This window comes from Arvicanthis niloticus, chromosome 11 (assembly GCF_011762505.2).
Source record: "Arvicanthis niloticus isolate mArvNil1 chromosome 11, mArvNil1.pat.X, whole genome shotgun sequence".
Lineage (NCBI taxonomy): Eukaryota > Metazoa > Chordata > Mammalia > Rodentia > Muridae > Arvicanthis > Arvicanthis niloticus.
Window position 1 is genome coordinate 16,823,710 of NC_047668.1, and position 20,562 is coordinate 16,844,271.

General features: G+C 39.7%; 1 protein-coding gene and 1 pseudogene across 8 annotated transcripts in view; both read left to right on the top strand.

Moving 5' to 3' along the window:
* The window catches only part of Hectd1 (HECT domain E3 ubiquitin protein ligase 1), a 95,089-nt gene that overhangs the window by 24,789 nt on the left and 49,738 nt on the right, over window positions 1-20,562 (top strand). For all 8 annotated transcript variants that reach the window (XM_034514353.2, XM_034514356.2, XM_034514354.2 and 5 more), the window contains exons 5-15: window positions 378-659; window positions 760-1,030; window positions 2,382-2,458; window positions 2,538-2,636; window positions 4,508-4,622; window positions 5,274-5,448; window positions 13,986-14,124; window positions 14,261-14,431; window positions 17,488-17,710; window positions 18,484-18,747; window positions 18,861-18,937. In XM_034514353.2, coding sequence (XP_034370244.1) covers window positions 378-659; window positions 760-1,030; window positions 2,382-2,458; window positions 2,538-2,636; window positions 4,508-4,622; window positions 5,274-5,448; window positions 13,986-14,124; window positions 14,261-14,431; window positions 17,488-17,710; window positions 18,484-18,747; window positions 18,861-18,937 — 1,893 coding nt within the window. The remainder of the gene's footprint in view (window positions 1-377; window positions 660-759; window positions 1,031-2,381; window positions 2,459-2,537; window positions 2,637-4,507; window positions 4,623-5,273; window positions 5,449-13,985; window positions 14,125-14,260; window positions 14,432-17,487; window positions 17,711-18,483; window positions 18,748-18,860; window positions 18,938-20,562) is intronic.
* LOC117717116 (putative ribosome biogenesis protein RLP24 pseudogene) lies at window positions 6,584-7,382 on the top strand (annotated as a pseudogene).

Below are 20,562 nucleotides of genomic sequence, written 5' to 3' on the forward strand. Positions count from 1 at the left end.
AACTAGAATTTTCATGCCTTTTAAAATTTAGATATTATCTCACCTTACATTCATAGATTATCTTGGCAAATTGTACACAGTAAGTTAATTTTTCTGAGTTTTTACTATTTACATTCTTTATATGTCCTACCTCTAAGCAGACACAGTGAATAATAGGTAGTATTTTAAAACTGTTTGACAAATGAGGAAACAGGCCTTTTGACAGGTATGTAACTTTCTCAGATTATGGAGTTAACAGAATATGGAGCTGTCATCTAATTCCCATAGGGCATGCACTTTATTGTTTTGCTCTACCTGCCTTTCATTGGTGTTTGTGTTGAGATGACTGATGCTAGCTCTTTGGAGGGAAGTTTACTTACATTGTTCTACACCATTAGGTCTCAGATGGAGCTCTGCGGTGTTTTGCATCACTGGCTGACCGCTTTACTCGTCGTGGAGTGGACCCAGCTCCACTGGCCAAGCATGGATTAACTGAGGAGCTGTTGTCTCGAATGGCAGCTGCTGGTGGTACTGTATCAGGACCATCTTCAGCATGCAAACCAGGTCGCAGTACCACAGGCGCCCCCTCTACAGCTGCAGATTCCAAATTGAGTAACCAGGTGTCGACAATTGTAAGTCTTCTCTCAACACTTTGCAGAGGCTCTCCGCTAGTAACACACGTAAGGATGTTTTTTGATCTTTTGGTTTTTTGACCTTTTGGAAAAGGTGTTTTTGTATAATGGCAAATGTATTAGGTATTTTCTCCCATTCTCTTTTTAGGATCTTCTGAGGTCAGAGCTTCCAGATTCAATCGAAAGTGCATTACAGGGTGATGAAAGATGTGTGCTTGATACCATGCGTCTGGTTGACCTCCTCTTGGTGCTGTTGTTTGAAGGACGGAAAGCTTTGCCTAAGTCTAGTGCTGGATCTACAGGCAGAATCCCAGGACTGCGGAGATTGGATAGTTCTGGGGAGCGCTCCCATCGGCAGCTTATAGACTGTATTCGAAGTAAAGATACTGATGCTCTCATAGATGCAATTGACACAGGAGGTCAGAACGTTTTCTGTTAAATATAAAAATCGTAGCCAGGTTGTGCACACCTTTTGTCCCAGAGGCAGGCAGATCTCTGTGTGTTCAAGGACAGCCTGCTCTACAGACCTAGTTCTAGGACAGTCAGGGCTACTCAAAGAAACCCTGTCTCAAAAGACAAAGCAAAACCAACCCAAACCAAATAAGTAAACAGAAACCACAAGATAAGGAAGTATACGTTATTCCTAGTTGACAGCTTTGGGCAATATGCTTATCAGTTGTGCTAAGCTGGGTGTTAACCACTTAGGTATTCCTCTCCTCATATGTATAGTTGCATATTATCAGCCTGATGCATGAGAATGCTTGAGTGAGTTTGTTGACAGAAGTTTGAAGGAAAGTTTCCTGGCCAGTTCTTTCTCTTCTCCTCTTTCTCTCTCTGTCTCTGTCTGTCTGTCTGTCTGTAATCTATCTATTTAAATTTTTATTTTGTATGTGTGTGTTGGTGTTTGCCTGCATGTATGTATGTGCACTGTATGTTTGTGCCCTTAGAGGTCAGAAGTTGGATCTCCTAGAACTGGACTTTTGGGTGGCTGTGAGCCACTATGTAACTGCTGGGAATTGATTGGTCTTTAGCAAGCACAGCAAGTGCTCTTAACTTCCATGCTGTCTCTCCAGCACCTATTACAGGATTTTAATACAGATTTTAAGTACTAGGGTAATGTAAGACACTTGTGGAGGTGGTTGAGAGCTTTTTAAAGGAGTGTCATAATGCTTTCCATTCTTATTTCACATTTATTTTTAGTGTTTATTTATTTATTTATTTATTTTGGTTTTTCAAGACAGGGTTTCTCTGTGTAGTTCTGGCTATCCTGGAACTCACTCTGTAGACCAGGCTGGCCTCGAACTCAGAAATCCGCCTGCCTCTGCCTCCCAAGTGCTGGGCTTAAAGGCGTGCGCCACCACCGCCCGGCCTATTTTTAGTGTTTAAACAGTATAATTCATCAATTATTTGATACCCCCTCATTTTTCCCCAGTTCTCAAGTTTTACTTTGTAACTTTGGCTAGCCTAGAACTTGAGAATATAGAGTAGATTGGCATAAACTTGTGGTAACTCTCTTGCTTCTGCTTCATGATTGCTGGGGTTATAGGTGTACGCTACTGTGCCTAGAATGATTTAAAGTTTTATAATACTTTTTCTTAGATGGCCTTAGGTTTGCTGGTTGAACCTAATATAGTTGAACTCACTATGTTAAATACCTTATTCCTGTACTTAATAAAATATTCATAGCAATCTCAAAATTGTTTAAACTTTAGAAATTTGAGTGTTATTGGCCTAAAAAATAAAAGACTTTTTTGTTCTTTTAACTTTCAGCCTTTGAAGTAAATTTTATGGATGATGTGGGCCAGACTCTATTAAACTGGGCCTCTGCATTTGGAACTCAGGAAATGGTAAGCTAATAAAAGGTGGTGTTTTAATTAAAGTGTTGAAATATTAATAGAGCAACACTGATTCTTCATCATATTACAGGTAGAATTTCTTTGTGAGAGGGGCGCTGATGTTAATAGAGGCCAAAGGTCCTCATCATTACACTATGCTGCGTGTTTTGGAAGACCTCAAGTAGCAAAGGTAAAATCCAGATTTTTAAAAAAAGATTATCTTTAGTCACTTATTGTGTGTGTACTTGTGTGTCTGTTTGCATGTGTATGCCATGGCATCCATGGTCAGATGACAACTTGCAGGAGGAGTCAGTTCTCTATTCATCATGTCAGTCTCAGGGATTGAACTCAGGTCACTAGGTTTGGTGGCAAGCACCTTTATCCCCTGAGCTATCTGAACAGCCCCATGCTGTTAAAGTGTTGTTGTAACAACCCCATGGTTCAGAAATGAGAATCATAAAACATTTCATTCTGATGAGTTACATGCCCATGCTGCCTGTATCTGCTGCTCCTATTTCTACTGTAACTAGTTTTAAAAAAAATAGATTCAGTGTTTCTTAAGCAAAAATGCATAGTACCTTCTACTTTTGACACTTCTCTTTCTACTTTGAGAAACTGAAATTCATAAGCTGGAGAGATGTGTCAGCAGTTAGAGCACTGGCTCCTTTTCCAGAGGAGCCAGGTTCAATTTCTAACACCCGTACTGCTCACAGCCATCTGTCACTGTGACACCAGGGGATCTGACAGTCTCTTAGGGAATCATACACACACAGTGCACAGATACACATACAGGCAAAACACCCATACATGTAAAATAATAACAAAACGTTAAAAAAATTAGAGGTTAAATGAAAGTGTTCCTATCAGATGTGTGATATGGGACTTTAGTCTTTGAAGTCAGGGCTTCAAGTTTCAGCCCATGTAGAAAAAAGTGACTGAGTTTGTCTTGATGTCTTGTCTGTATAGTGGTTATATTACTGTTAGAATTGGGAGAAATAGAAAAAAATAGAATGCATTTGGACCCCTATGGTGGTCAGCACGCCTCAGGTGTTGGAGTGGTAGCTGCTGTTACTGTCTTGCCATCTTAGACTGTGATGGAGATTCTGATAACCATCCTTGGGGTGGATTTCTTCTAACTAGAGGAAGGCAGTCTCTTCACGCTAGCAATTTGAACTGACTGGTTTTTAGAGAGAGCCAGATCTTTGATGGTAATAGTCAGTAAACAAAGCAGGTCTTTATTTTAGAGAGAATTCTCTCCCTCCACTCCCGTTTTGGGGATCAGACCTAGCGTAGAACATTTGGGGTCTACTCTGTTTCAGTTATTTCTAAATTGTATCGATTCCATCATTATAAAAAGTATTTGAGCCATTATGATTAAATAGACTCACCATGAGGTTATAAAACATTTAATAGGAAAAAGAGGAAAGAGATCTTGATGCATTTTGGGTCAAAGAATTGGTGATATTGTACAGAACATGCTGAGGCTGATTGCCTGTCATAAACCAAGCAGCACTTCTGTTGAGTAAAAACCGGGAGGACTTTGAAGAAATGACAGAGTCATTTTTATTATATCTTTGATTATTTTTATTATATCATTGATTATATCTTAATTTAGAGATGGTAAATCACCAAGTGAAATTATGTATAATTTTTTTTGAGATACGAATATCTGCTTTTAAGGTGGTAGGTACAAGGTGAGGTTTGTATTAGTATCTGCCTTTTTGATTCTGGGAAGCCTTTTTAAAGATTTTTTAAAATTTATTTTTTTCCTTTCCTTTCATTTTATTTTATTTTTTGTGTTTGTGTGTTTCAGTATATGTATGTTTACCACTTGTATTCAGGAGCTGTTGTAGGTCAGAAGAGGGAATAGGATACCCTGCAACTAGAATTACAAGTGGTTGTGAGCCACCATGTGGTTGTGGGAATCTCTCCCAGGTCCTCTGAAAGCAGTCAGTCCTCTTAACTGCTCAGCCATCTCTCTAGCTGGTAGAAAATCTTTAAATTGTAGAGTTGAATGATACAAGAAATGTTGTACTTAAATGAAATGCTTTTCTTTATAAGACTTTGTTACGGCATGGTGCAAATCCGGATCTCAGAGATGAAGATGGGAAAACACCATTGGATAAAGCTCGAGAAAGAGGCCACAGTGAAGTAGTAGCAATTCTCCAGTCTCCAGGTTAGCTGTGTGTGCTTTCCTTTTAGGCCATCTGGGTTTGCTGCTCAGCTTTATTTCCACAGACATCCTAACAATATATGAGTGCACCGTTCTTAGAAAGCCAAATAATTCTATATATTATATAGTGTGTGTGCGTGCGTGCGTGCGTGCGTGCGTGTGTATGTGTGTGTGTTTTAAGGGGGGGGCAATGGAGAAATCATTGACACCTTACTGATCTATCTCCTTAGCATGTGAGTGGGTCTGGGTTTGTGCGTGAGAATGCAGTACCTGTGCAGGCCAGAAATCAGATCCTCTGGAGCTGAAGTTCCACACTTCAGCTGTGAGCTGCCTGATGTGGGTCCTGGGAACTGAAATCAGGTCTTCTGGAAGACTCTCTGGCCCCTTTTCTATGTCTCTGAGACTGGATGCATAAATCCAGAATGCAAAAAAATCTAAGTTAAGGGGTTATCATATACCGAATAATTAGGAGCTCTGTAATTAGAATGATTTGAATATTTTTTTAAGTTTTCAAGGTAGGCAGGCTTTTTTGTTGTGTTCAAAATTGGACTCTATTCTCTAGGTCATTCAGTTTGAAGTGAATGTATCATAACTTTTTTTTTTCCTTGAAGGAAATTGTATTTCAAACATGTTCTTTAAAATAATATTTTGTAGGTGATTGGATGTGTCCAGTTAATAAAGGGGATGACAAAAAAAAGAAAGATACAAACAAAGATGAAGAAGAATGTAATGAGCCCAAAGGAGACCCAGAAATGGCGCCAATATACTTGAAGAGGTTATTGCCCGTGTTTGCACAAACATTTCAGCACACTATGTTGCCTTCAATAAGGTAGCTCGTCATACTGCACTTAAATAATACTGATAGATGATACATCCCAGTTTTTAGAAGAATCTGGGATTTGTTTTAATGTCTGAAAAAACATAATATAAATTAGGTTGGAAATGGGAATATCATCTTTTCTTCTGTTTTATTTTATTTTATATTTGGAAATGGTGTCTTACTATGTAGCCCTGACTGACCTGAAACTCACCGTGTAGACCAGGCTGGCTCTGAATTCACAGAGGTCTCTTTGCCTGCCTCTTACCTCCAAGAACTGGCCTTAAAAGCTGTGCCCCACCACACCTGGCTTCTGGTTGAGGAGAAAATGTTTGAAAGTTAATAGTCTTGAAAGCTAGTATCACCAAATAACCCCATGTCATACCTGTCTGATTAGGTCATGGTTATATCACTCATAACCATTGTTAACAGTTCCCTGCATTTACCTGCGAATTTCATTTTTCCTGAATATTCCAGGGTGTATATGCACCACATTTTCATTATCTATTCACCTGCTGATGGACGTTTATGCTGTTTCCATTTCTTGGTTAAAGTCACGCTCAGTACAATAGAAAGTCCTTTGGGTATTTGCCCAGGTATGGTACAAGTGGATCATGTGATAGATCCATTTCTAGCTTTTTGAGGAATCTTCACACTGATTTCCACAATGGTTATACATAGTTTCATTCCTACCAACACTGAGTAACTGTTTCCCTTCTCACACATCCACATAGGCATTTGTTTTTCTAACTTTTGAGAACTCTCTAAACAATTCCATGTTCCAATTCTCTCTCTCTTTTTTTTTTTTTTTTTGGTTTTTCGAGACAGGGTTTTTCTGTGTAGCCCTGGCTGTCCTGGAACTCACTCTGTAAACCAGGCTGGCCTCAAACTCAGAAATCCGCCTGCCTCTGCCTCCCAAGTGCTGGGATTAAAGGCGTGTGCCACCACCGCCCGGCCCAATTTTTAATTGAGTTATTTTTTTCATGTTTAGGTGGTTTTTTTTCTTTGTATATTCTAGATACTAACCCTATCAGATGTATACCTAGCAAAGTATTGACTGTTGTTCTTTGTTGTACAGAAGCTTTTTAGCTTCATGGTGTACCAGGCTAGCCTCAGATTTGCAGTCTTCATGCCTTTAACTGTTCACTAGAACTATAGGTATGGGTATGAGCCACCACACCTGGCTCTCTGGCCTTTTTGAAATCAATTTGCAGGTGTGGAGGCTGTACTCATATGCATTCAGTCCGTATAAAATTGTTTAAGTGCTTAGATGGACTTCCACTCAAGCTCCGCATCTGCAAGGTGGGTCCCATGCGGGGTCAACATGAGGATCAAGAAGCGTTATTTCTGCTCCGGCCGATCTACCCAGGCCACAGCATGGTGTTCATCTGCAGTGACTGCAAGGTGTTCCGATTCTGCAAATCCAAGTGTCATAAAAACCAAGAAGAATAGAAACCCACGCAAGGTCAGATGGACTAAAGCCTTCTTTAATAGCAGCTGGCAAAGAACTCACCATGGACAACTCATTTGGATTTGAAAAACAGAAATGAGCCTGTGAAATACTGGTGAGAGTTGTGGAATAAAACTACTGATGCAATGAAGAGAGTTGAGGCGATCAAACAGAAGTGCCAGGCTAAATTTATAATGAACAGATTGAAGAAAAACAAAGAGCTTCAGAAGGTCAAGCAGAACATCAATCTTATCTGGGCTCCTCTTGCAGGCAAAGGAAAGCAGCTGGAGGAAAAACTGGTACAGCAGTTACAGGAGGATGTGGCCATGGAGGAAACTTCCTAACGGTGCTGCCTGCAACCAGCCCTGTGCACACTGAAGTAAAGTGGAGACTCTCGGCCACTTAGTTATTGATGGGTTCCATAAGGTCCCCCAGACAAGGGTGATTCAGTGTGATTCCCCCTTAAACACTGCAGCCTGTAAAAGCATCCCCTAGTGGGTGTTAGGTCTCAGCTCTGCATTCTGCCTCACTGTGTTATGCTCGCGCAAACAGGAAAGTTTGTGTGTAGATGAAGACATGAACTATGGGCATAACATGGTTGAACCAACCGTCTTCCAGAGTAAAATTTAAAATGATGTAATATTTTCCTTGCATTGGGATAGTCTGTTTATTAGGGTTATTGAAATGGAGGTCACACAAGGAACTAACTGTTCTCATGTCTACCTGAGTCTCTTGTTTTGGTCTAGTATGTTTTATAACTTCTTAGAGTTGCATAATGGCAACATACAACACAGATGAATTATGTTGGGCCGTCTGACCTGCTTCAGCCATTCTAGTAGGCAGCTGTGATGTTGAAGGTAGGCTGGGTTGATGAACTTTACCTGAATGGCATCTTGCTATTTTTGCTTTGGAGAATGGTTAGTTCCAAGTTGAGACATCTGTCCCAAAAGACTGTCTTCTCCTTCCAGCCCAGCAGTGATCTAGAAGCAGAACAATCTTGGTGCCTATCAAAGTTTAGTGTGTTCTTTTCTTTCTTTTTTGGGTGGTTGGGGGCGGGAAATCTCTTCGTGTAGCTCTGACTGTCCTAAACTCACTCTGGAGACCAGGCTGCCTGGAACTCACAAGGATCCACCTGCCCCTGCCTTGCAAGTTCTGGGATTAAAGCTCTGCACCATCATATCCAGCATTTTTATTTTTTATTTTTTTAAACCTTAAACAACCAAAAAGAAACTCTGGCTTTTGGAAAATAGAATTTATGAATAGAATGTTAACTATTATTTGTACATAAATAAAACCCTTTCTAAAGTAAAAAAACCAAAACAAAAAGTACTTAGATGGATAAATCTCTTCTGTGTATTAAAGAAAGACCTGCTTTCCCCAGATGATGCTATTTTTAATGTAATAGAAAAATACTTTTTTTTAATGTAAAAATCTTTATTGGATATTTTATTTACATTTCAGATGCCATATCCTTTCCCCATTTCCCCTCCCTAGAAAACCCCTATCCCATCCCCACTTCTCCTTTTTGCTTTTATACTATTTTTTTTTAATGTTAATCAAAGGCTTTATAAGTTTGGTAATGCTCAATATCAATCAGAAGTGTAACCTAATACTCAACCTAGATATATCAACTATCTTTGACTGGCGGGGACACGAAAACATCCACCTCCATGTCCCCCCACCTCTTGTCACCTAGCTCCTCCTCTCCTTCTCCTCCTCTCCTTCTCCTCTCCTTACTCCTCCCACCTTAGCTCCTCCTACATATTACCCTTCTGTTAAAATAAAACTTTTCTCTTAGAATACAATTAGAGCATAACGATATTAATTTGTGTCAGTAAGATACAAGGTAGACCTAATACCCAGTTCATCATTTTGTTGACTAAACAGAACCTCTGTCGTCCCTCCTAACTAAAAGACTTAATTTTGAACCTGGCTTTTTTTCTTGGCTTTAGAATGAATGTCAGCTGTAAACCATCCTCTCAAACCTTTTCTCTCAAAGTAAATGGCCGGAATTGGCTATGAGACTATAAGTCCTCAACCCGTCAGAAATCCAGAATGACTGAGTTAATGGAAATTATGGGAAGCACAAAGCATAGCTTCTAAAACTTAGCCAAATTATAGAGACTGCTGAGCACCTGAACAGTCCCTATACTATAAAACATTGGAGCATTCCATCTTCAGCCTTCTGGCCCAGGATCATCTGACAGACTTAGTGATGCAGAATTATTAAGGGCTGATTACTCTGTCTTGGCAGATATAATCAGTTGACTATTCCGCAAGTGTGTCCTTTTCTGGACAGTAATTTGTCTGTAGATGGAAAGAGGCAATTCTTGTCTAGTGGCTGTCTCACCACAACTGGAGTAACTCCAAAGATGCTCAATTTTTTCTTAGAATCCAAGACAGGAAGCTGTCAGGACCAGACAGGTATCTAATCAGAATGAACATTTATATAGAAATGTTTGTAACATCGATTCTGTGGACTTCTGACATTTTGAAAACCAACTATCCATGTAAGGCAATCTGGACTATTGTTTGTTAACTCCTCTCAGCTAAATAAAATATAGAAAACACCCTAATAATAGACTTAGAGCCATGAATTTGCTATAGGCCCTTAACTCACAGGCAAACCATCTCAAATCAGTTTAAAAAGTTAAAGAAGGACTGGGTGTAAGCCTTGTATTCCTAAATGTGTTTTATAGGCACAATGCCTATGAGAGTAACTATTAATCTCACTTTTATATCAGTAAGAAGCTGATACCAATGAAAACCTTAAATTTGAAATCAAAGTAAATTTTGTACCATTTAAGAAATTATAACTTCATCTTAGTAATAATTATACAGATTTCTACCAATAGATTATGGCTATGCAATAAATCCTAGCTAATCCTCCCTGTTCTAACAAAACCACTACTTTTCTCTAGAAAGAGAGCCCAATATTAACCACCTCAGTCCCCAAGCCCAGGGAATAGGGGCGCTGACTCTTCATTAACTTCTTCAAGATGATTATGGGCGCTGAGATATTAGAAGAGGGGCAGGCACTTAGGAGGCAGAGGCAGGCGGATTTCTGAGTTCGAGGCCAGCCTGGTCTACAGAGTGAGTTCCAGGACAGCCAGGACTACACAGAGAAACCCTGTCTCGAAAAACCAAAAAAAAAAAAAAAAAAAAAAAAAAAAAAAAAGAGGGGCAGGGAGAAGAGTAAATTCATAAGCCTGACACTGTGTCTTCACTGCATCCAGCTGCAATTCCAGGGCATCAGAGGTTCGAGCAAGTCTGCTCAGCTCACTTGATGAGTAGATACACCAAGGCTGTGTATTCTGCAATATACAATTCTCAAAACAAATTTTAGTATCAAGATAATTATTTGTTTGAATTCTGGAATCTAGTCTTCTGGTGGCCTGCCTCTGTCATGTCTAATTCATATAATTCTGGGAGTTTCTATGAGGGTGTATTACCACCATCCTCCCATTTTCACCTCCCTCTCTTAAATTCCCCAACACTAGGGAATCTAAGCTTTCAGGCACCAAGGCCCTCTACTTCCACTGATGCCTAACCCCTTAACCCAATCCCCCTCCTCCAATTACTATGAGGTTGTGCTCCCACCATCCTCTCATTCCCACCTCCCTGCTCTCAAAATTTTCCAACACTAGGGAATCCAAATTTTCAGGTACCTAGGCTGTCCACTTCCACTGATGCCTGGCAAGGCCACCCTCAACTACCTATACAAGTGGAGCCATGAGTCCCTCCCTTTGTGTTCTCGGGCTGGAGATTTTAGAATGGCTACTCCAGCTTGTTTCTTAGGGCCATTTGCTTGAAAAATTGTTTTCCAGCCTTTTACTCTAAGGTAGAGTCTGTCTTTGTCACTGAGGTGGGTTTCCTGTATGCAGCAAAATGCTGGGCCTTGTTTATGTATCCAGTCCATTAGCCTATGTGTTTTAATTGGGGGATTGAGTCCATTGATGTTAACAGATGTTAAGGAACAGTGATTGTTGCTTCTTGTTATTTTTGTTATTAGAGGTGAAATTATCTTTGTGTGGCTATCTTCTTTTGGATTTGTTGGAGGAGGATTACTTTCTTGCTCTTTCTAGGGTATAATTTCCCTCCTTGTATTGGAGCTTTCCTGCTATTTTGTAATTCTGGGTTTGTGAAAAAATATTGTGTAAATTTGGTTTTGTCATGGAATATCTTGGTTTCTCCATCTATGGTAATTGAGAGTTTTGCTGGGTATAGTAGGCTGGGCTGGCATTTGTGTTCTCTTAGGGTCTGTATGACATCTGTCCAGCATCTTCTAGCTTTTATAGTATCTGGTGAGAAGTCTGATATAATTCTGATAGGTCTGCCTTTATATGTTACTTGGCCTTTTTCTCTTACTGCATTTAATATTCTTTCTTTGTTTTGTGCACTTGGTGTTTTGATTATTATGTGACGGGAGGTATTTCTTTTCTGGTCTAGTTTATTTGGTGTTCTATAGGCTTCTTGTATGTTTATGGGCATCTCGTTCTTTAGGGAAGTTTTCTTCTATAATTTTGTTGAAGATATTTATTGGCCCTTTAAGTTGGGAATCTTCACTCTCATCTATACCTATTATCCTTAGGTTTGGTCTTCTCATTGTATCCTGGATTTCCTGGATGTTTTGTGTTAAGAACTTTTTGCATTTTGCGTTTTCTTTGACAGTTGTTTCAATATTTTCTATGGTATCTTCTGCCCCTGAGATTCTCTATCTCTTGTATTCTGTTGGTGATGCTTGTGTCTGTGGCTCCTGAGTTCTTTCCTAGGTTTTCTGTCTCCAGGGTAGTTTCCCTTTGTGATTTCTTGATTGTTTCTACTTCCATTTTTAGATCCTGGATGGTTTTGTTCAGTTCCTTCATCTGTTTGGTTGTGTTCTCTTGTAATTCTTTAAGGGATTTTTGTGTTTCCTCTTTAAGGGCTTCTACCTGTCTACCTGTGTTCTTCTCAAATTCCTTGAGAGTGTTATGTCTTTTTTTTTTTTTTTTTTTTTTTTTTTTTTTTTTTTTTTTTTTTTTGGTTTTTCGAGACAGGGTTTTTCTGTGTAGCCCTGGCTGTCCTGGAACTCACTCTGTAGACCAGGCTGGCCTCCAACTCAGAAATCCACCTGCCTCTGCCTCCCAAGTGCTGGGATTAAAGGCGTGTGCCACCACCAACTGGCTTATTTATGTCTTTCTTAAAGTCCTCTATCATCATCATTAGAAGTGATTTTAAATCTAAATCTTGCTTTCCTGGTGATATGGGGAATTCAGGACTTTCTTGTGTGGGAGAACTAGGTTCTACTGATGCCAAATACCATGGGTTGCTGATGCATATGCCTTTTGCCATCTGGTTCTCCTTAGTGTTTCCTGCCCTGTCTCTGACTGGAGCCTGTCTTTCCTATTATCTTGGTTTTATCAAAACTGTGTGGGGTGGGTAAGAGCTGGGGCCCAAAATCTGCTCAGTGCTCCAGGCCAGGAGTGACTTCCTGGGTCCTAGTGGGTTCCCAGTTACTCCCTGTTTGGAGTGGGCGTTGCTGTCTGCTTACCTAAGAATACCAGGGTTAGAGCACCTGGGAGCCCCACTTCCTCTGGGTTCTTCGAGATTGGGGGCAGAGCTGCCGCCCGGGATCTGCTCAGTGCTTAGGCCCAGACCGGAAGGGAGAAAAATACTTTAAGAGAACTTACTTCATAAAGTTGTGTTAATTAAGCAGTTTGTAAGTATAACATTTATATGCAAGTATGAAAATATAATGATAAAGATGGATTTGTTATCTCTTAGACATTCTTTGTAAAACTGAGATAACAAAACCTACTTCATGTGGTTTGTTGTATGGTTTAAAGAGTTGTAATGTTTTAAAATATAAAGTGGAAATAATTCCTGCCTCATAATGGGTCCAAGTGTGTGTGTGTGTGTGTGTGTGTGTGTTTGTGTTTGAGAGAGACAGACACAGTGTGTGTGTGTGTGTTTGTGAGAGACAGACACAGAGCCAGAAAACAGGAGACCTACTCTTAACTGTTCTTACTTAATTCATTATCTAAAACTACTATACTCAGTAATTTTTTACAACTGTAACAGTCTTTGATTAATCCCAATAAAATTGTCTGACCTTTGTCCACTCACCTTTTTATTTTTATTTGTTTGTATTTAAGTTTGTAATAATTTAGATTTTATTACCGAAAATAGAATGTTAAGAATTCAGCTAGACAGAATTAGAATGACTGGGGATGTAACTCTGTTAAAGCACTTGTTCTTAGTGCTGACAAGGGAAAAAAAAAAAGTCTTTAATCATGGCACTTTGGAGGCAGAGTCAGGTGAATCTCTAATTTCGAGACCAGCATGTTCTGTAGATTGAGTTTTAGGGCAGTCAGGACTACATAAAGAAATCCTGTCTTGAAAAACCAAAAAAGAAACCCCCCAGCCAACCAACCAAAACAAACAAAGAAAACTGAGGGGTGGTAGTAGTTCTGGTGCAGGGAGAGTCACTCTGGGATGGCAGGAGCATATTGCCTCTTGAGCCTCTGGTCACCTCAAGGGTAACAATACAATGTCTTGGTGCCTAGAGTATTGTTAGGTCCTCAGGATACATTCCCAGTTACATTCCCAGTGACAGGAATGAAGAACACAAGTTAGCAAAGCATTTGTAACTTGGGGATTAGTATCTTGTATCTTTGTTTATTTGAGAAATAGCTACAGTGAGTGTGGAGTTTTCAAATTGCCAAACTAAAAAATATTTGATTAGAGCTTTGTATTTTGAGTTATAGGAAATTTTAAGTTAGTTACAACTTAGACCAGTTCTCTTTGCTTTTTTACCCCCTTTTCTAAAATTAACATGCTGTTTCAGCATCCAGGCTGGTTAAATGCTATGTAAAATAGCATTTAACAAGATTATTAAGGACAATTAGTTTTGATTAACACTGTACTAATAGAAAATAAGACAACTAAATAGTAAACATAGCTGTTCTCACAGCATAGTCTCAAGTTTTTAGTATTCTCAAGTATATCCTTTTTCTTAGTACTTATAAAATTGTTGCAAAAAGTTTTTACTAATGTATAGCTGATTATTTATCTAATTTGAGCTTTTCTGTTCCATAAAATTCTTTTTTCTCTTTTTAAGGAAAGCCAGTCTTGCTTTAATCCGAAAAATGATTCATTTTTGCTCCGAAGCACTGTTAAAGGAAGTTTGTGATTCTGATGTTGGTCACAATTTGCCCACAACACTCGTGGAGATCACTGCAGCTGTTCTTGATCAGGAGGTTTGTTTCTTGTCTTTCTCTCATAGTGAAACATCACACTGCTCCCTGACAGGACTTCCTGTTGCCGCGACTAGGCTGTGTTCTGCTCACTTCCCTGACTTCGTTGCTCTCACGTGCGCCCTCTTTTCCTCCCCAGGATGATGATGATGGCCACTTGTTAGCTTTGCAGATCATACGGGATCTAGTAGATAAAGGTGGTGATATGTTTTTGGATCAGCTCGCCAGACTTGGTGTGATTAGCAAAGTGTCAGCTTTGGCAGGTCCGTCTTCTGATGATGAGAATGAAGAGGAGTCTAAACCAGAAAAGGTGAACGGTCCCAATTGTTATATTGAGAACCGGGTTGGTTTTCAACGGTCCCAATTGTTATATTGAGAACCGGGTTGGTTTTCAAAATAATATTTTTTAACTTAGGATGGTTTTTGACAAAATAATTGCAATATAAAGTAGCACTACGTATGTATCTTTTTTCCTTTAAAAAATTGTTAGAATTTTCAATGTAGAACAAGATTCCAGATGTAGTTAAAGAATCTAAGAGCTCTTGTCATGTCCACTAATTGTCACCATTTTGTCCCATTTGCTTTCAGTTTTTTAGGTGCTTATGTGTGTGTAAATGTTTTTGGAGACACGATCTCATAGCCTCCAATTCTCTTTTGTTGAGGGTGAACCTGAACCTTGCCTCCTCAGTACTGAAGATACAGGCACAGGTGCCACAGCTGCCACAGCCAGCCTGTGTATGGACATTTCAAAGATTTAGGGAGCAAACTATATGCAGCATTCCCCTGTTTGAACCTAAATACTATCAAAACACCCCAGTAGGTTCTCTTATGTAGTCTGAGCATAGGCCAGGGTTATAGCCCATGCCTGCTATGAATGATGTGTGGCGTTGGATCCCCAGTACTGCCCAAAAAATCATTACCTCCAACTAATATTTAATAGAAAGACTGTTCAAAGTTTGCTCTTGTCTTTAATAGCAGTGTCTCTGTTATCCCCCACCAGGTTTCTGACCTAGAATTCAGGCATGCATACTGATTACAAAAAGATGCCAGGGCCTTGGTTAGGAGGGTTGGGACCAGTTTCTTGAATGAAAGACCTGTAGATGGGGCTGAGAGTGCAGAACTCGGGCTTAGCATGTGTAAGGCCCTGGCTGAGTTCAGTCCACAGCACCTCACCCCAAAGGAAGGGAGGAGGAAAAAAAAAAAAAAAAAAAAAAAAAAAGGCATTCCAGGGATTAGATACGGTACTTTTTATGGTTACAAACTAGAATTAACGCACTGAAAATTCTTTGTCAACTATAATCTATATCTTGCAATTTAAAAACAATATGTTAATACTGTGTCATCTGCAGTAACTTTCTACTAAATGTTAGGAATGAAGTTCACAGGCAGTTGATAGAGATGGAGAAATTGTGCTTTATTTATTTGATTTTGGGTAGTTCTACAAGCTAAGTAATGAGGATGTGATTTTTGTCTAGGTGCTCTACCAGAGCTGTGCTTGAGAACTCAAGGTGTTGTTACTGCCAAAGGACGATCTGCTGCTGAACTCAGGTTCTCAGGCTTGGCAGCCAGTGCCTTTACCCAGTCAGCCATCTCAGCCCGTAGTTTGTTTGTTTCTCTCTTTCTTCCTTCCTTTCTTCCTTTCTCTTTTTTGGTTTTTCGAGACAGGGTTTCTCTGTGTAGCCCTGGCTGTCCTGGAGCTCACTCTGTAGACCAGGCTGGCCTCGAACTCAGAAATCCACCTGCCTCTGCCTCCCAAGTGCTGGGATTAAAGGCGTGAACCACCACTGCCCGGCTCAGCCCTTAGTTTCTTGACAGAGCATCTCAAAGTGTAATTCAGGCTAGATTTGAACTTCCTGTGTAATGGCTGTTCTTAAACTTATGATTTCCTGCTTCTGTATCTTAAGGGTGGGATTATGGGCACTTGTCATATCTGACATATTATTACTTTTACTTTTTAATACTTATTTAGTTATAATGTGTGTATGGTGTGTTTATTTGGATGTAGACACTGATGTGTGGTGCTCAGAGGACAGCTTTCAGAAGTTGACTCCAGAGAGTAAGCTCAGGTTGTCAGACTTAGCAACCTTTGCCTGCTTAACCATTTCCCCAGCTCTGCTCTCATTCTTTAAATGTCAGTAAAAATTGTGGCTCCTAGGCTATAGGAAAAAGTGGTTACAAATTAATTTTATTTCAGTTCTTAAAAAGCATTTCCTAAGCCAGGAATTTTAAGGTCATCCTTGGATACCTAGCCTTTGAGGTACATGAGGCACATGATACCCAGTCTTGGCTACATGAGACCCTTTGTCAGAAATAGTATATTTGATGTACCTGACTAGGAACTGAGGCTTGGAATTGGCTTTCATTCATTCATTTATTTTTTGAATTTATTTATGTATTCAGTCATTCACTTTGCATCCCAGTCACTGTTCCCTTCTTCCCAATCCTCTCATCACATAGTTTCTTCCCCCATTCCACCCTTCACCTTCTCCTCTGAGAGGGTGGAAGCTTCCCTGGGTATTCCCCCATCCTAGCACATCAAGTCTCTGTCGTTCTGAGTGCACCCTTTCTCACTGAGGCAGACAAGGTAACCTGTTATGGGAATGGGATCCACAGATGGACAGCAGCTTTAGGGACAACTTCCGCTCTAGCTGTTGGAGAGGACCCACATGAAGACTGAGCTGTACATCTGTTACGTATGTGTTCGGGACCTAGGTCCAGTCCGTGTATGCTGTTTGTTGGTTCAGTCTCTGAGAGCCCCCAAGACTTTCATTTCTTTTTAATATTTAACTGGCACATAATTACACGTTGTTGGATATAGCTTGATAAGATAATTAATATATGCAACGGGTGATGATCAAATCAGAGTGATTAGCATTTTTACTTCCAACACTGGACGCTTGTGTATATTGAGATCCTTCAGACTCATAGTTTGAATAAATTGCTGTAGATTTTGGTCACCTTGCTGTGCTATAGAAAATTAGAACTTTCTGTATGTTGTACCTATTACCTAACTTCACTGTGTTCCCAGTCCCTTTTCCCGTTTCTGTCCTTTAGAGGGCATTTTCTTCTTCTCTTCCCAAATACTACTTTAACTTCCACAGGGGTGAGAGCACCTGGCATTCACGTGTTTCTGTGTCAGATTTATTTCATTTAACATACTGTGTCCTCTCATGTTATCCATGGTGTTACAATAATAGGATTTCATTGTTATAGGTAATTCGTTTATGGCAATATGTATTGAACTACAAGCAACTAATATGTTTTAGATGTCTTAATTATAAGCCTGGTTCATATTCATGTTTTTTAAATGCTTATGAATACTTCAAATTATTTCACATATTTCATGGGATTATTGTACATATTTAGGAAGATGAGCCGCAGGAAGACGCTAAAGAATTGCAGCAAGGTAAACCGTATCATTGGCGAGACTGGTCAGTAATCAGAGGAAGGGACTGCTTATATATTTGGAGTGATGCTGCAGCTTTGGAGTTGTCTAATGGCAGTAATGGATGGTTCAGATTTATCTTGGATGGAAAACTTGCCACCATGTATTCAAGTGGTAGTCCTGAAGGTGGATCGGATAGTTCAGGTAATACTTTAATTATTTTCTTAGCTTATACAATTTGGTTTTATGGCTCATAGTTTTGCCACTGTTGCTGGGATTTTTTTTTTTATTTTAATATAAAATCACTGTACTGTAGCAGGGCATGGTGATAATGTGTCTGTAATCCCAGCATTTGGGAATTGGCGGCAAGATGATTAGGCATTCAGTATCATCCTCAGCTACGTAGTGTGTTAGAGGACAGTCTGGACTAGCTAAACCCCTGCTTCAAAAAAAAAAAAAAAAAAAAGATGTATTAAGAAAATATTTTGAATTTGCTATAGGCCCTTAACTCACAAAAAAAAAAAAAAAAAAGAAAAGAAAATATTTCACAGATTGCTTTTTATGTGCCAAGGAATCCCACTGTAGCTTCTTTTAATCTCATCCTTTCTCTTGTTATGAAATGGTTAATTGTATGGGTATATAGATGTCTCATTGTATCTTTTCTAAGAAACATCATTTGTAGTTGCAAAAAAAAAAAAAATAATAATTTTTTTCGAGACAGGGTTTCTCTGTGTAGCCCTGGAACTCACTCTGTAGACCAGGTTGGCCTCGAACTCAGAAATCTGCCTGCCTCTGCCTCCCAAGTGCTGGGATTAAAGGCGTGTTCCACCACTGCCCAGCTAAGAGCAAAACTCTTAATAAGGAATTTTTTATAAGTTATATGTCAGTAAGCCAGTGTATTTGAAAGGGTAGATTTTTTTTCTTTTTTTTTTTTTTTTCTTTTTTTTTTTTAAAGCAAGTATTTTTTGTCTTTATAGAAAGCAGAAGTGAATTCTTAGAGAAGTTACAAAGAGCCCGAGGCCAAGTAAAGCCATCTACATCAAGTCAGCCTATCCTGTCAGTACCAGGACCCACGAAACTTACCGTAGGGAACTGGTCGTTAACATGTTTGAAAGAAGGAGAAATTGCTATTCATAACTCAGATGGTCAGCAAGCTACAATACTAAAAGAAGATTTGCCTGGTTTTGTGTTTGAATCTAATAGAGGAACTAAACATTCGTTCACTGCAGAAACGTCTCTGGGTAAGTGTGAGGCTGTGCTGGTTGTGCAGGTGAGAATAAGTGCATACAGTAGTGTAGTACAGTATCTTTTGTGAAATGTTCTTTGACCTTTTTTGCTGTCCCCTCCCTCTCAGGTTCAGAGTTTGTGACTGGCTGGACTGGCAAAAGAGGCAGAAAATTAAAATCCAAGTTGGAAAAAACAAAGCAAAAGGTATATCTGTACAGTTTTCTTTCCTCTTTTTATGTTGATTGGTAACTTTTCAGTTACAGCTGATGAGCATTGGAAAGATTAGACACCATCTCAGCCTCCCAAAGGGAACATTTTTAGTTATGTTTTTCTCCTTGTTAGTTTTGCACAATATTATGTTTAGTATGTATATCTACACCAATGTGAAAACCTGTGAAAGTTGGAATTAATGAGAAAAAGAGTGAAACTTCAGTTTCATTTTTAGTTTTACAGCCAGGGAGATGACTCAGTGGGTAGGGGTGTTTGCTGCCAAACCTCACAGCCTTGATCCTGGAAACTCAAACACTGGAAGAAAAATACCAAGTCCTGTCCATTGTCTCCACGGTGCATGTGTGCATACTCACACTAAATAATAAACTAAAGATGGTCATTTTACTCCATAAGCCCAATTTAGTACTTCATGATGGTGCAGCTTTCCTGCTTGGTTCTTGATTTGGATAATTTTAGTGCTTGATTTGATGGCTCACTTAGCTCAACTAGGATGCTAGAGATGAAGATCCCAGGAGTACAATGCAGAACTGACCCGCCTGGCTCCCAGCACACCCAGGAGTGCAGTGCAGAACTGACCCGCCTGGCTCCCAGCACACCCAGGAGTGCAGTGCAGAACTGACCTGCCTGGCTCCTAGCACACCCAGGAGTGCAGTGAGGAACTGACCCGCCTGGCTCCTAGCCCACCCAGGAGTACAGTGAGGAACTGACCCGCCTGGCTCCTAGCACACCCAGGAGTACAGTGAGGAACTGACCCGCCTGGCTCCTAGCACACCCAGGAGTACAGTGAGGAACTGACCCGCCTGGCTCCTAGCACGCCCACACAGATCAAGCTCAGACCTAAGCACTGAGAGAAGTAGGTTACTTGGTTCAGAAAAACCCAGAGTATTAATTTTAAAATGTTATTTATCAGATATACATTGATCTTTGAAAGCATGGCTAGTTGTTAAGGCTTGTGGCATGGGTTTATAACCTAGCCACTCAGGAGGCTGAAACAGGAAGATTGACAAAGTCAAGCTTGCCTGGCCTGCAGAATGAGTTCAAGGCTAGCCTGTGCAACTTAGTGACATTCTATCTCAAGAAGTAAATAGAGGAATGGGGATAGATCAGTTGAAGAGTGCTTGGATTTACTTGCCAGCACCAAAAAAAAAAAAAAAAAAAAAAAAAAAAAAAAAAAGAAAAACCAAGTAAGTAAACTATGGCCAGTATAAGGCTGCTGTCGTTTTACCGTCACTCTTACATTTGGCATATTGAAAAGGGAAATTAAAATTATATTAGAATGAACATTTTCTAGTGACAGATAGGTGTATCTTATCTATAATGGTTATACAAAATGGTTTTTGCTTCTTTAGACATAGGGTTTCACTATGTAGTTGGCTTGGAACTCACTGTTACACTAGACTCAATTCTCAGAGATTTGCCTGCTTCTGCTTTCCTGTATGCTGAGTTTAAAAGCTGCCTGGCCCAGGAAATACTTTAAAAATACAGTGTATATAGCTACTTGAGATTAGGGAAAGATACAATAATGAGTTTTAGTTGGAGCAAAAAACTCATACTTTTAAAAATAGAAGCAGTAATGGTAAGGCATGGTGACCATACTT